Source organism: Bombyx mori, chromosome 3, assembly GCF_030269925.1.
Source record: "Bombyx mori chromosome 3, ASM3026992v2".
NCBI classification, from domain to species: Eukaryota; Metazoa; Arthropoda; class Insecta; order Lepidoptera; family Bombycidae; genus Bombyx; species Bombyx mori.
Window position 1 is genome coordinate 2,514,177 of NC_085109.1, and position 14,150 is coordinate 2,528,326.

The 14,150-nt window shown below is 35.3% G+C and overlaps 3 protein-coding genes across 5 annotated transcripts; 2 read left to right on the forward strand and 1 right to left on the reverse strand.

The window, feature by feature from the left end:
• Nucleotides 1-579: 579 nt before the first annotated feature.
• On the forward strand, nucleotides 580-3,478 carry LOC105841298 (uncharacterized). The gene is made up of 5 exons (XM_038018678.2): nucleotides 580-1,118; nucleotides 1,274-1,451; nucleotides 1,534-1,765; nucleotides 2,149-2,436; nucleotides 3,229-3,478. The coding sequence occupies exons 2-5, from the start codon at nucleotides 1,284-1,286 to the stop codon at nucleotides 3,453-3,455; spliced, it is 915 nt and encodes a 304-aa protein (XP_037874606.1). The 5' UTR covers nucleotides 580-1,118; nucleotides 1,274-1,283; the 3' UTR covers nucleotides 3,456-3,478.
• LOC119630205 (putative nuclease HARBI1) lies at nucleotides 3,476-5,082 on the reverse strand. Its single transcript, XM_038018677.2, has 2 exons — nucleotides 4,748-5,082; nucleotides 3,476-4,656 (listed from the first exon to the last, which is right to left on the reverse strand). The coding sequence occupies exons 1-2, from the start codon at nucleotides 5,027-5,029 to the stop codon at nucleotides 3,895-3,897; spliced, it is 1,044 nt and encodes a 347-aa protein (XP_037874605.1). The 5' UTR covers nucleotides 5,030-5,082; the 3' UTR covers nucleotides 3,476-3,894.
• A 357-nt stretch (nucleotides 5,083-5,439) lies between these two features.
• On the forward strand, nucleotides 5,440-13,603 carry LOC101744830 (protein phosphatase 1 regulatory subunit 7). 3 transcript variants are annotated; one of them, XM_021346517.3, is made up of 7 exons: nucleotides 5,440-5,581; nucleotides 5,702-5,945; nucleotides 6,316-6,444; nucleotides 6,845-7,007; nucleotides 7,696-8,004; nucleotides 9,035-9,200; nucleotides 13,417-13,603. In XM_021346517.3, exons 1-7 carry the CDS (start codon nucleotides 5,578-5,580, stop codon nucleotides 13,503-13,505), a joined length of 1,104 nt encoding a protein of 367 aa, XP_021202192.1. In that variant the 5' UTR covers nucleotides 5,440-5,577; the 3' UTR covers nucleotides 13,506-13,603. The 3 variants fall into 3 exon arrangements, with proteins under 3 accessions (XP_021202192.1, XP_021202191.1, XP_012543965.1); XM_021346516.3 differs by having other exon boundaries at nucleotides 13,421-13,603; XM_012688511.4 differs by lacking the exon at nucleotides 13,417-13,603 and having other exon boundaries at nucleotides 9,035-12,106.
• The last annotated feature ends 547 nt before the right edge of the window (nucleotides 13,604-14,150 follow it).

Consider the following 14,150-nt stretch of genomic DNA (forward strand, 5'->3'; position numbering starts at 1 on the left):
ATTTTTGGACAACAAGGAACATAGAATTCAGATAGTAATACACAAAAGCGGGATTGTGTTGTTTTTCTATTGTAAAAGTGCATTAAGAATGCCTTTAATGGTAAAATTACAAAAACATGGGTAACTGCTACTGTAAAAGTTGTTGAACACAACTTTTTGGCTACTTCCAAAACGTATAAAATTAAAGTTAACATATTTCAAACTAGCGACCCGCCCTCGCTTCGCTTCGGAAATATTAAATTTTATTATTGATAGCCGAGTCCCGCGATGTTACCCGCGTTTATTATCGTACCGCGGGTGACGCCGCGGAGCGAAGCTAGTCTAAAAAAAGCCTAAGTTACTCCTTATATCATCAACTACCTGTCAGTGAAAGTCCCGTCAAAATCGGTCCAGCCGTTCCAGAAAATAGCTGGAACAAACAGACAGACAGACAGACAAAAATTGTAAAAAATGTTATTTTGGTGTATGTACCGTATGTATATTCATATGCATGTAGTAAAAAGCGGTTATTTCGATATTACAAACAGACACTCCAATTTTATTTATATGTATAGATGTATAGATAATCATCAGAGGTAGCAATTTCATTTTCAAATAGAAGACTTATGCCCGTATCTTTAGACGTTTCGTAAAATAGTCCTCCACTCTAAACTCATCCGATGATGCTCGAATATTCCTCCCAAACTTACTCGAGTTTGGTATTTTTAGTCGACCATTACAATATTCCTCAACTGTCCTCGAGTGAGGTAGAAAGGTGCTATTGCGTCACCACGACAACATCAGTTTGAGGAAAATTTGATCAAGCTAGCATCAAACCTACAGAGTTCTGTAGTTTATGGTCATTGTTTAATGTCAAAGTCAAGCTACCACTGTCTGTTTGACACTAGACGCACCGAACTTGTTTGATGTTTTAGTTGAGAGACTCATAAATACGTGCGCGTGCGGTGAAATAGAAGGTTTTCGTTTTTCTAACCCATGATTAATAATTTAGATTTCGGTTTTTGAATAATAGCTCCTCCAGGAACCCGGCTTTGTATTTTTATTCGCTGTTTCTTTGTTGAATTTGATTGCATCGTCTTTTTGAAGTGCTTTTCCACAACCACCGGTTTATTATTCAGGTAAGTTATGATTGTGGTGTTTTATTTATCAAATAGTTAACTTTAAGTTAACTCAAATGTTTAAATATTTTTGTCCTTTATTACTCACTGCCTAAGCAAAGTTTTTTATAGATTTTACGTGAAATTACGATGCAGTAAATTATTTGTCGTTTCAGTTTTTCTATAATGACGTCCAGGCAAGTATTTAGCGAAAGCGAGAAGACTTGCCTACAAGAATTAATTTTAAAATATAATCTGCACAAAACTGCGACCATGACAGCTAGTCAAAACACAAAAAAACTTTTGTGGGTACATTTAACAGAAGAATTCAATTCAATTGAATCAAATGCAAAGGTAGATATTTATTTATATTACTTGTATCTGATTTTTACTTGTCTATATATACCATGCTATTCTTATTTATCATTTGTTTTAGCGAAGTGAGGCCCAGCTCAAGAAGTGCTGGGATAATTTAAAAACACGGAGGAAGCACTTTTTGGCTAATGAAAAGCGTCAGAGAATGAAGACTGGTGGCGGACAGTGTATTCCAAATGAGCCACAGCCTGGTAGCAGCAATGAGACCCTTATTTTTGCTGAGGTTCTACTGGATCAGACTGATGTGGAACTCAGGGGTGTCATTGACAGTGATACCATTTACAGTTCTGAAGGTAAGTGAATCTTAAAAATTTGAGATAAGCGCTTCAATCTCACATGCTCTCACAAAAAACAGTAAGAACGTGGTGGCATGGAGGGTCTTTTGATTATTGTTATATATCTATATGAGTTGAACTACATGTATTACTGTGCTAAAAACTAGATAAATAACATGCGCGACAATACCTGATAAGATTTTCACTCAAGAAACCATTTTAATAATCATAATGAATATACCACATTCTGATTAAGAACAATATTACTTTAAAATTCTTTCTTTCCTCTACTCCAACTATCACTTTTATTCTACAAATCATTGATTGAGCTAGAGCACAAGTTCATTACTTAATAATAAACGCAAGTAATGTGTAGAACTATTGATCTTGTATTTTTTCAGGAAATGTTGCAGGCACCACGCCTATGCATTACAGTGTATCATGTCGTGACACCCCACAACGTCGTGATACTCCACCACGTCGTGACACTCCACCACGTCGTGACACTCCACCAAGTCGTGACACTCCACCAAGTCGTGACACTCCACCACGTCGTGACACTCCACCTAGTCGTGACACTCCACCAAGTCGTGACACTCCACCACGTCGTGACACTCCACCACGTCGTGACACTCCACCGCGTCGTTCTGGGTCCCGGCAGACTGACTGTGGTGCAGCCTACTTAGGAGGTAAGTTAAAAATGTAAAAAAAAATTCAATTCGAAAATGTCAGAACAACCTTGAGAGTGTATAAAAACAAAAATACAAATTTTGTTGTTGGCCTACATTTGATGCAGATATCACATACCCGATCCTGTGGACTGAATGGTAAACAGTCGACGTTGCCTTAAGCACGTCATTACGAATCCTCCCGACCCATTAACGGTTCTTTTAGGCACCACAAGCACCGGTCATTGTCCTTGCTGAACCCGTCGCTTGCGACGAAGGTCTCGACGATCGAATTAACCCATAGACAGCCCACTGAGTTTCTCGCTGGATCTTCTCAGTGAGTCGCATTTCCGATCCGGTTGTAGATTCTGCGAAGATCTTGCTAGGGCCAGTGTTAGCAACACACCCGGCTTGAGCACCATGAGCTCACCTACACTTCAAGGAGAAGCCTCTCAAGGCTATCAACATAGGTAGGAAGAAAAAAAAAGATATCAGTGAACAAACATAAAAAAAAATACATAAAAGTTGTGTCACAAATAATGCAATTTGTAAATCTAATCTAAATATATCAATATCTTTTTATAACTTCACTTTAATTGTATTGAATCAGATGAATTGACTATCACATTTTACTCAGTCTAATTAATAATTCGACTATAGTAGCTCAATCCAATTGTGGGATTTGAAACCACCCATTAATACCTTAATTACCACTAAAGCTATCATCACTTCAAAATCATAAATATACATTATGTAGATTACTAAAATGTTACAAATATAGATGTATAACAATTGCATTTTATTTAATTACAGGAGGGAATGTGCGCACCAGGGTAATTCAGGAGGAATTTAATTTTAGAAAAGAATCTTATGAAAAGAAAGAGAGAAGAGAAGACGAACTCTTTCAATTCCAAAAAAAGGAAAGAGAGTGGATGATGAAGGCAGCCGAAGAAGTATATCTAAAAGCGAAGGCTGAGAGGGAAGCTGCAGAGGATATTAAAAAATATAATCAGGCTAAAAGAGATTGTAGTGAAAAATAATTTAAATAAATAACTCATAATCACATTGACTTTATTTATTAGATAGTAAGCAAAATATGACTCTTATGTAGATAAATAAAATAAGGAGTTTCAAAAGTCTAACCTCGTACTATTTACTTTTTTGGTAAAAAAATTATCAAAATTAACAAAATCAAATTTAATCATACATCTTCAAAACAAATAATACTATCTGCATTACAATAACGGTGCTCACTGCTCGGTTCCAACTTATATACCCATATTAGCCGGACAACTGATAACTGTTAGGGTAAACATGTTCTTGAGTCGAAACTGTGAAGTGGTGGAGTGATGATCTGTGCAGGGTGGCTGGCAAGAGCTGGATGAGGGAAGCCGAGGATTGTGCTCAGTGGAGAGCAATTGGAGAGGCCTATGTCCAGCAGTGGACTGCTGTAGGTTGATGATACCCATATGAGAATTTTTAACTGAAATGCCTAGAAATAAAAGCCGATCTTATAATACTCCCTCTGGAAGAGTCCTGAGTATTAGGTACTGGGACATTTTCTAGCTCAATTTCAGGGTTCAGCTCAGGTTCATTGGTCATTAAACAAATGTTGTGTAGGACAGCACAAGAGACTATAATATTACATGTGTTTGGTGTACTGTTTTGTAATTTTCTACACAAACAAGCAAAGCGTCTCTTTAATACACCATTTACACGTTCTATAATGTTTCTCGTTAATAGATGTGCTCGATTGTATCTGTGTTCTGGGTCTGTTTGAGGATTGAGTACAGGAGTGTACATAAAGCCAGTCTGTGCATAACCACTGTCTCCGACAAGAATGCCAACTAAATCGCCTTCTTCAAATCTCAAACAGCATCTGCTGTTGTTAAATATGCGCGAATCATGCACAGATCCAGGCCATCGCACAACAATGTCGTATATTTCCATTTGCGGTCCACATATTATTTGGACATTGATAGAAAACCAGCCTTTTCTATTACGAAAGATTTCTCCCCTTGCTCTGGATGGATTTTTTATTGGAATGTGTGTGCAATCAATACATCCAATTACACCTGGAAACCCTGCAATTCGGTAGAATTTTCTTTTAGTTTCAACCCTTTCATTTAATGCAGGGAATTTAATAAATTGCCTGGATTTCAAAGCCAATCTCTTAGAAATGTTTGCTACCGTTTTTGATACTACGGATTGAGAAATTTTGTGCAAGTCGCCACAAACAATCTGAAAAATAACCATACCACATGAAACCAAATGAAAGTTATAAATTATAAATATTCTATTATGTAGACACAAAAGCACATTATGCACGAACCTGAAAATTGCCTGTTGCGTAAAATCTCAAAGCAATTAGCACTCGTAATATGGGCGTTAAAGGTAGTCCACGATCGTTTTCATTAATGTTGTTAGTCAACAAAGGCAGCAAAATATGCACAACCGAATCTTTGTTAAGCCGGTAACGTTTTCGGAATTCGTCGTCATCGTAAACTTCCAACGGGTTATCTGCATCTCTCAAATACCTTCGCGACGGATAATTATACACTCTGCTATCAAAAATATAGTTAATAAATTCTTCAAAACTGCTCTCAGAAGTCATCTTGTATTAAACGCTGTTTTGAGGAACGTTCAAGGTACGTCGCGACGTACCTTAACTTGACAGTTCGGTCACTTCACTCCGGTTAGGAAATTTTTCCAAGGACGTTTGAGTGGAGTTTATTTTTACGACTAATCATACCAAAACGCGCGTTGGAGGTTGAGTCGAGTCGAGTTAGGCTCGTGTGAACGACTAAAGATACGGGTGTTAGCTTCTGTCCTACAATGCGAAAACTTGCCTATTTCGTTGCGTTAGAAACAACTGAATCGGTAAGGCATAGTCCTTCTAGCCAGATAAGAATAGTGACCTATGGATAAATTAAAATTCATTACGCAAGGTTTGAAAGGTTTGAAAGTTCATCCTTTTCTTGGCAAAACAAAAAACTTGGCTCTATAGGCTTCGTTACTTTTGTCAACCTGTGGCATAGATGATGCACTTGCCTGCCACTTATTATGAAAAGAATTTATGCCATAACTTAAATAAAAAAAGCTTTCTCCTTTGTGAATTCAGAAATTTCTTCAGACGTATACAATCACTGGCAGACACCAATAATGTGTAAGTAGTAAATTACTGCAATTAAATAACAGTTCACACAGATGATTGATTGATGATTTTCATAGGTCCAAATAAGTTGTACAAAATTTTTGGGTAAACATATAATTGTTGGATTTGCAGCTCAGCAAGATGCACATATGACTAATAACGAAGCAGATGATGTGCCCATAACAGTGAGCAATGGGAAAGAAAATGATGAAAGGAAGGATCGGGAAGGGTCTGCCTCACCACCGGCGACACCACCTCCGGCCGACGAGGATACTAACGAGATAATTTTAGTCAACGAGGAGACCAAGGAACTCGACTTAAATCACGGCCGTATAGGCAAGATCGAGAATCTTGAACATTTAAAAAAGCTAGAGAGGTATAGAAAATAAACTAAATGTCTAAATCAGGCATTAATCATTCAAAAACTTCTACACTCATTAAATTTTTAAATTGCGACTTAATGAATGCATTGTCAAGAACTTTAAGTATCCTTACAGATATGTTTTTCATATCCTTGTTTAATGAAATTTTGTAAATATGGCAGATACTGTCACTAAAATAAAGTGTACCCTAATGTACATTGCTTCTTTAAATAACTAATTTATGATCATGAGTTTGAGCATGTTATAGATAAAACCATTTGCAATGTTAAATTAATTCCTCAGTTCAAAGCATAATATGCCCATTCGCTTTTAATGGAACTTTATCAATGCAGTAGCATCTATGACTCATACTTTCTTTTCCAGGTTATATTTGAGATGGAATTTGATAAAGAAAATTGAAGGCTTAGAAATGTTGCAGTCACTGGTAGAACTGGAATTGTATGACAATCAGATTGTTGTTATTGAAAACCTTGATAGTCTTGTTAATTTGGAGTAAGTAGTAGTTTGAAGATTATTCTTCGACATTTTACTTGAGTTACCACCAATATAACTACCTACAAATATAAAAATACTCATTTGTAGAAGTACCTTTACCTGATTTCACTGCTTAACACCCTGTAATTTTTGGGACATTTGGTGTTCTGCACCTGTTGCACCATTGCTCTGCCAAGTTAGGAGTCAATATAAGTAAGTTGTAAATTAAAAGATGGGAAGAATGCAAGAGTTTCTGATTTTATTTTGAATTGTTTTAATAATATAGTATATATTTAATAGTTTATAGTTTGGTTTAGCCTTTTTATTTCCAGACGGTTTTGTTTCTCACATTGTGGTTTCTAGATTTAAACACTCCAGCTCTCCTAAGAATTCTGTTACATTAATTCTCTTGTTACAGAATATTAGACCTATCATTCAATAGGATAAAAGAGATAACAGGACTCGAAAAGCTGCTGAACATCAAGAAATTATTCCTCAGCTCAAACAAGATCACTGAAATCAAGAATGTTAATCATTTACCAAACCTTGAACTTTTGGAGCTGGGCGATAATAGAATTAGAGTATGCGTGACAACTTCTATTTTTTATTCAATAGCATAATAAAGTATAATAGAATCAATAGCACCAGTACAAATATACAAGATGTATGGCAAAAAGTTACAACAAGCAATGAGAGTTAGGAACTACACTAACAAGAAGTTCTGGGCAATGTAACACAAAAAAAATCACCATCACAAATGTAGATTTTGTTGATTTTTTTTGAGTGCATACTGGTGTGCTACTACACATACACATACTGGCATGCTACAATTAAAAATAGATTGATGTGCGCGATCGATTCGTTTTTATTTATGTGTATGAAAAGGCCAAATTAAGTTTAGTATAGAATTGTTAATTATTTCACAATGAATTCTCTTAAAATGGAGCCTTACAGGAGACCAATCTGGAGAAATACGTATCTATGAAAAAAGAACTACAAAAAATTTAAAAAAAAACACTGCTCATAACAACAGAACACGCATAAGATTGTGTTTAAGAGAGATGATTTTTAACTAATTTGAAGAAAACACAATTTCGAGAGCATGCATCTCAGCTCCTAGTAATTTAATGTTGTTTTTTCATTAATTTAGACTGTTAATAAATTTCTGATTCCGACAGAGATTCGTTTCTTACAACTCTTTATATGTATTACTTCACATAATTTTTTTGTATAATATATATTAAGAGTAGGTATTTTGTATTTTAACAGGAAATAAAAAACTTGGAAGGTTTGAGGACCCTCAAACAATTATATTTGGGTAAAAATAAAATAAGCAAAATACAAAACCTTGAGGATTTGACCAACTTGGAGATACTGGTTCTTCAGGCAAACAGATTAACTAAAATTGAAAATCTCGAACAATTGAATAAACTAGATCAACTCTATATCTCAGAGAATGGTATAACAGCTATAGAAAATTTGGAGAATCAAACAAAACTTCAGACCTTGGATCTGGCCGTGAACAGGATCACTGTTATAGAAAATGTTCGGCATATGAGTGATTTGGAGGAGCTATGGGTGAGTTTTTTTTTTTTTAAGCAATGGTTTTTCTCCAATTTTTGCAAAAAACACATTGAAGCATAAGTTAATTGACAAATTAATTAAAATAAAATTAAAATTTAGATTAACTAATGTTGTGAGCCCGCACTGGTACCGCCACCCTGCCCATTTCCGCATTTTAGGGTTTGTACTATAGAATTGAACCATGTACTAACTATAAAACTGAGACTTTGAACTCATGATTCAAGTTGACTGGCGGCATTGGTGTCAATAAGCTCAGGGAATCACTTAACACCACAAAGGCTTAGAGGATCGTTCATTAATTGAAACAATAAAAACAAGGCAATAGAAAAAAAAAAAATGTATATCTACGAGCAATACCGTCTACCGTTACCATAAGGGCACACGGGGCCCGTGCCCAGGGCCGCCATTCTCAGGGGGGCCCGAAAGACCGACAATTTCTCTCACACGTTTATTCTCAAAACATTTTTGTCGGGCATATCACACTTTTTTCACAAATCAGTAATCAGAAGGTATTTACAAGGCCTACCTATACTATGCCTATAATAGAAGATTTTGCTTAACAGAAATCCCGAAAGAAACCGTTATCGAAATCGTAACCAAAAAACCAGCAGCAGTCTAATATCATTAATGACATATATATCATACTGTATTTGATTACCTATAATAAATGGTCTCATACTCAGTAAAAATATGTTATTATAATTCGCTTTTTTTACTTTCCAAAAGGGCCTCAAATTTTTGTGTGCCCAAGGGCCCCATCCTAGTTTAAGACGTCCCTGTCTACGAGTTTTCCCTAATCTGCTGTTCAGCAGATTATTATGTTACGTAGTATCACAATATGTATAAAGGAAAAATGAAATGAGCAAAATAGTTTTGAAAGTAAAATAATTAAATCACTTTGGGCCTTCTAAAAGTCCCTAAGTCTAAATATCCTTTTAAGTAGATTTAAAGGTTCTAACTTATTTATTGTAATGCAAAATTTTAGTTGTGTTGTGCATTCAATGAAAAGCCTTTTTTATTTTAGTTAAACGACAATCAAATAACAGAATGGTCATCGATAGAATATTTGCAACAAAACAACAAATTATCCACAATATATTTGGAGAGGAACCCGATAGCTTCAGATCCAGCTTACAGAAGGAAATTGAAGATATTGCTTCCAACACTACACCAGATCGACGCGACACTGTGTAGATAAGAATTTTATTTCTTGGTATTGGGATGAGAGACGATGCGGTAAAAGAAATATTAGTCTACTGTTTGTGATCACTCATTTGTTCCGTGGAGTCTGTTAATGTAGAATTGTTCTTCTTTGAATTCATTGACTTCTAAGATGTGGATTATTATCCAATTAGAAGTCTTCTATAAATCACTTTATTTTTTTAACAGTACTGCATTTCAGGCTATGTATTAAGTAACATAGCCTTGCAATGTAATACAATGAAATAATTTAATACAATGTGTCTTTTATATTAAAATATATTGTCTCAGAGGAATTAAAATCACTTCGTCTCTTGTCTCTTGTAGTGTATATATATTTGCACATGTAATTTAGTTGGAATTGTTGAATTTGAGTTGGATAAATGTGCGATTTTGTGTACTGCTTCAGTGTCATAGTGGCAGCATTCTCCGTTTTTGTATGTTATATTAAAATTATCTAAATAAAACAGAGTAATTTAGTGTAGTTGTCTAATTGAAATATTTATTGGTATGAGTCTATATCGACGCTTGAAAGGCAAACGTGACTAAGCGACAATGCGTGAACTTTACAGTAGACTAATTTAAAGTTAAAATTAATTTAAAATATACCTGAGAAATACCTGAAAAAAATTATATTTTAACAAATGTAGCTGTAGGATTGAAATGATTTTAATAGACCTAGAAATATATTTTTTTGCGCATCGAATATGGTTATTGCCTATCATTTATGTACAAAGCAGTTATTGTCGCTTAGTCACGTTTGCCTTTCAAGCGTCGATATGGATATTTGTGTTAATAAGTCACAAAGGAAATATCTTAGGTAACAAATAGATAAAAATCATATTTAACTTAACAAACAAAAAGTTCCGATTCTTGAATTTATTGTGTGTGTTAATAAAAATATATGAAACGAAATAAGTATTACATCAACTATTACAGTTTGACTAAAGCGACAAATATGTATTTTATTATTAAACAGGACCACTATATTTTAATTACAAAAAAAATAACACAATTTTTGAAGACCAAGCAGTAAGAATTGATGAATTGCCTGTATGATCTTTGCTTTGGTATTAAAATAATGAAACAAAATGTTACAATCTATATCTTTGTTGTCACATATATATTAGTTATCATAAATACAAAAACTAGTGGTAGGACCTCTTGTGAATCCGCGCAAGTAGGTACCACTGCCCTGCCTATTTCTGCCGTGAAGCAGTAATGCGTTTCGGTTTGAAGGGTGGGGCAGTTGTTGTAACTATACTTGAGACCTTAGAACTTATATCTCAAAGTGGGTGGCGCATTTACGTTGTAGATGTCTATAGGCTCTAGTAACCACTTAGCACAGGTGGACTGTGAGCTTATCCACCCATCTAAGCAATAAAAAAAAAGATTTTAATTTATACAGGACATACCATATTGAAACAAAATTATGATAATTAATTTTCACATTAAGATCAATGTTTTAATATTAAATTAAATTTTGCAGTGAACTTGCCAAGGTAAAACCGTCCTTCCATGTTTATAGACAATGCCTTAACAAAAGACGCCAAAATCGAATTATTTTTGTTCGAATGTGTACGATCACCTATTGCTTTGTGTTGAGCAATTAACTTGGTGTCCAAGTTAAGAAAGATTTCTAAAAATGTTCATATCATTGATTTGTCTAAGCACATATTAACGTAGTAAATTTTCTGTTGCATATTCATGTATAATAGTTTTTGGTAATTAAAACCTAGTAGCTATGTATAAAAATAAATCTCAATTAATTTTGTATTTGTTATTATACAAATAGTAATAGCTAATGTTGGTACTTTGTAGTTATGTGTTGATTTTAATATTATAATTGAACCTCGAATTTCCACTAGGATAGTCAAAGTTACGTACGCTAAGGTAGAGATGCGTTTTAAGTAACTAAATTATTTTAGAAAAATAGAAAATTTTAAAAAATTATAATTTAAATTCTCATTGAGAGTTTCTTTTATGAATTTAACTAAAAAGTAATTAAGTGGAGCATTACCTACCTCTTATAAGACTCAAATTACCCAAGTGCCTACATTTACTGTAGCTTATCCAATTTTTAACTTTACTCGTAAAATATACCCTGTGTCTCTCATTTTGTATTGCCCGAGAAGTGCATGCTTTCGGTACCTAGTTAAACATTGATACGTCATATTATGATTGTGTTTAAAAAAAATTCGTAAACAGCCTTAAAGGGAGTTTAGCTCCGAAGTATATATTTGTTTATGTTGAAAAATATTAATAAAGTAGGTACCTAAAAGTTTTTCAAAGATCAACTCAAATGTCACATCCAAATGTTCTCAAACTCAAATGTTCTCATAAATGTGTAGTTGAAAATTCGTATTATTCTTATTCTACTAAGTGAGGTCAGATCAAACCTTTTTATCTCATAATTGACCGCCAGTCGCCATTTGTTTATTATTGGTTAGGTTTTTGTTATTGATTTTGAAGGCAAATGGGCATGCGGACCCCTGATGGTAAATGGTGTTATGGACTTCATTGCCAGTGGCACAGCCAAGCCGCTGCCCAACGCCCGTGATGAAGTAAGACAATACAACATTGTAGGTAGTTACCGAAACCTACCGACCTGTTGAAGTCAAACTGTCTGGTGGTCGAGAGGCTGCCATAAAAGGGAGGGGGTTAGGTATTGCAGAATTTTTAACAATTACGATTTTTCATCTTAAACAAACATTCTTCCCTACAATCTATATATTTATTAAAGGATATATGAGTATATTTTAAGTGATCCAATGAAACCTATGTAGCTAATTTACACGTAATTTTGTGTCACGTATAGAATGTGTCTTACTGTAGCACATAATTAAAGCAGCAATTGTTTATGTAGTTTTAATATCAAATAAATAATATCAATTGACTTGTGCACATTTCAATCATGGAACCTGAAACTAGACACAAACTGACGTTTTGAATGTTTAAAAACCATATAAGTTAAACACTTACAGACCATTAACAGTGGTGTTGCGTGTAACGTTTGTGTTCTAGGATGTTTGTCAACTTTAAAAAAATATATATATCGGTAATCCCGTTCTCACGGATCGTTTGATACCTCTTTAGCCCACGAAGGGATTTCGGTTTTCGGTGTCCTTATACCGAATGTTCTAAGGGCGTGTTTCGAAGAATTGTCTGAGATGGTCTCGTCATCTCGTTTTTATCATCATACTATCTGGAATCACTAGGTTTCCAGATTTTTTTTGCCTCGTACCATTCGATTTATGAATGAACTACCCTCCGCGCTTATGACATGTCCTTCGTCGACTAGGTATGCGGAGAGTATTGGCGGAGAGTTAAGCAACAGCTTGGCTATGTCCTGGCATTGCTGCCTCTCATGAACAACAATGACCACTCACTATTAGTTATTACTAGCCGTACTCGCTCGCTTCGCTGAGCATTTAAAATTGACATTATTATTTATTATCATTATTAGGGAGTCCAACACTCATATAAATATTAGCCTATCCATTATGCACATGTATTTTCTACATGGATATCAAGTTTCAAGTCAATCGGATGCATGGTTCAGTAGTTATAACGGAACATCCGTAAATCCACTGTAGATTTATATAATAGTATAGATATAGATTAGGTAGGCTCGTCTGGCTACAAGGAAAAATAAACAGGTATGGTCCTATTGCTGAAATAATGCATTTCTGCCTAGTCATAAACAGTTGACATATTTTTTAATTGTTTTATCATCTTGGTTAGATAATTATATCCCTGAAGTAACGTAGAGTTTTCGTTAAAAAAGAAATTGTTGATAATTTACCCAACTATCAAATTAGTGTTCACTGAGTAATTGGAGGCAGCGCAGGACCGGTCTTTGTGGCGAGGCTTGGGGGAGGCCTATGTCCAGCAGTGGACGTCCGTGGGCTGATAGAATAGAATAGAATAGAGTAATTGTATCAGCAATGGCGAGCAACATGATCAAGCGCGGTTAGCGATGTTTTGCGCTAAATTTAGTGTTGGACCGATGACATTCTTTCTGTAGTCGATTAACAAATAAAGAAGTATTGAATGAGAGCCTTGATGCAAATGCTGTCATTCACCTTCACAGCTGTACTTTACAGCGGCTGTTTGGTCCCTTAAATCATTCGATTCAAAAGGTTTATGAAGTCAAGTAATCTAGAGGGTAGATTCAATTTAAACTACAAGAGTTATTGTTTCTAGGCAGTCGTGGACTTTCCGGTGTCCTCTGTCCTGGTAAAAGCGGATTCTCGAGTGGCGCTACGTCAGGACAATCAACTAGTAAAAAGTGAAATACATTTCGATTTGTAAAAATATAAACGCATCGACTTCGTATTGTATCTATTGTAATACCATAAATGTGATTGAAATAAAGTTCTCTAATACACCATCTCGGTTTATTTCTTAGAGTTTTTTGGTTTACTTTTTTTGATTGGTTATCGGGGAGTGAATGTGCTGACGGTCTACCTGGTGTTAGGTAGATACCGAGGCCCACAGACATCAAGACGTGAATGCCGCCACCTACCTTTTTTTATTGCTTAGATGGGTGGACGAGCTCACAGCCCACCTGGTGTTTGAGCCCATAGACATCTACAACGTAAATGCGCCACCCACATTGAGATATAAGTTCTAAGGTCTCAGTATAGTTACAACGGCTGCCCCACCCTTCAAACCGAAACGAATTACTGCTTCACGGCAGAAATAGGCAGGGTGGTGGTATCTACCCATGCGGACTCACAAGAGGTCCTACCACCAGTAATTACGCAAATTATAATTTTTCGTTCCTTCACCGTGGAAATCAATCGTGAACATTTGTTAAGTACGTATTTCATTAGAAAAATTGGTACCCGCCTGCGGGATCCGAACACCGTTGCACCGCTAAATATGAATGCACCGGACGTCTTATCCTTTAGGCCACGACGAATTCACCTTGAGAC

Excerpts from the sequence above, each read along its gene's own strand:
- LOC105841298 (XM_038018678.2), top strand. The coding sequence starts at position 1,284 with ATGACGTCCAGGCAAGTATTTAGCGAAAGCGAGAAGACTTGCCTACAA. Across the intron at positions 1,452-1,533 it reads CAATTGAATCAAATGCAAAG|CGAAGTGAGGCCCAGCTCAA; the intron begins GTAGATATTTAT and ends CATTTGTTTTAG. Across the intron at positions 1,766-2,148 it reads TACCATTTACAGTTCTGAAG|GAAATGTTGCAGGCACCACG; the intron begins GTAAGTGAATCT and ends GTATTTTTTCAG.
- LOC119630205 (XM_038018677.2), bottom strand. The coding sequence starts at position 5,029 with ATGACTTCTGAGAGCAGTTTTGAAGAATTTATTAACTATATTTTTGAT. Across the intron at positions 4,657-4,747 it reads ACGCAACAGGCAATTTTCAG|ATTGTTTGTGGCGACTTGCA; the intron begins GTTCGTGCATAA and ends GTTATTTTTCAG.
- LOC101744830 (XM_021346516.3), top strand. Across the intron at positions 7,008-7,695 it reads TGGGCGATAATAGAATTAGA|GAAATAAAAAACTTGGAAGG; the intron begins GTATGCGTGACA and ends GTATTTTAACAG. Across the intron at positions 8,005-9,034 it reads GTGATTTGGAGGAGCTATGG|TTAAACGACAATCAAATAAC; the intron begins GTGAGTTTTTTT and ends TTTTTATTTTAG.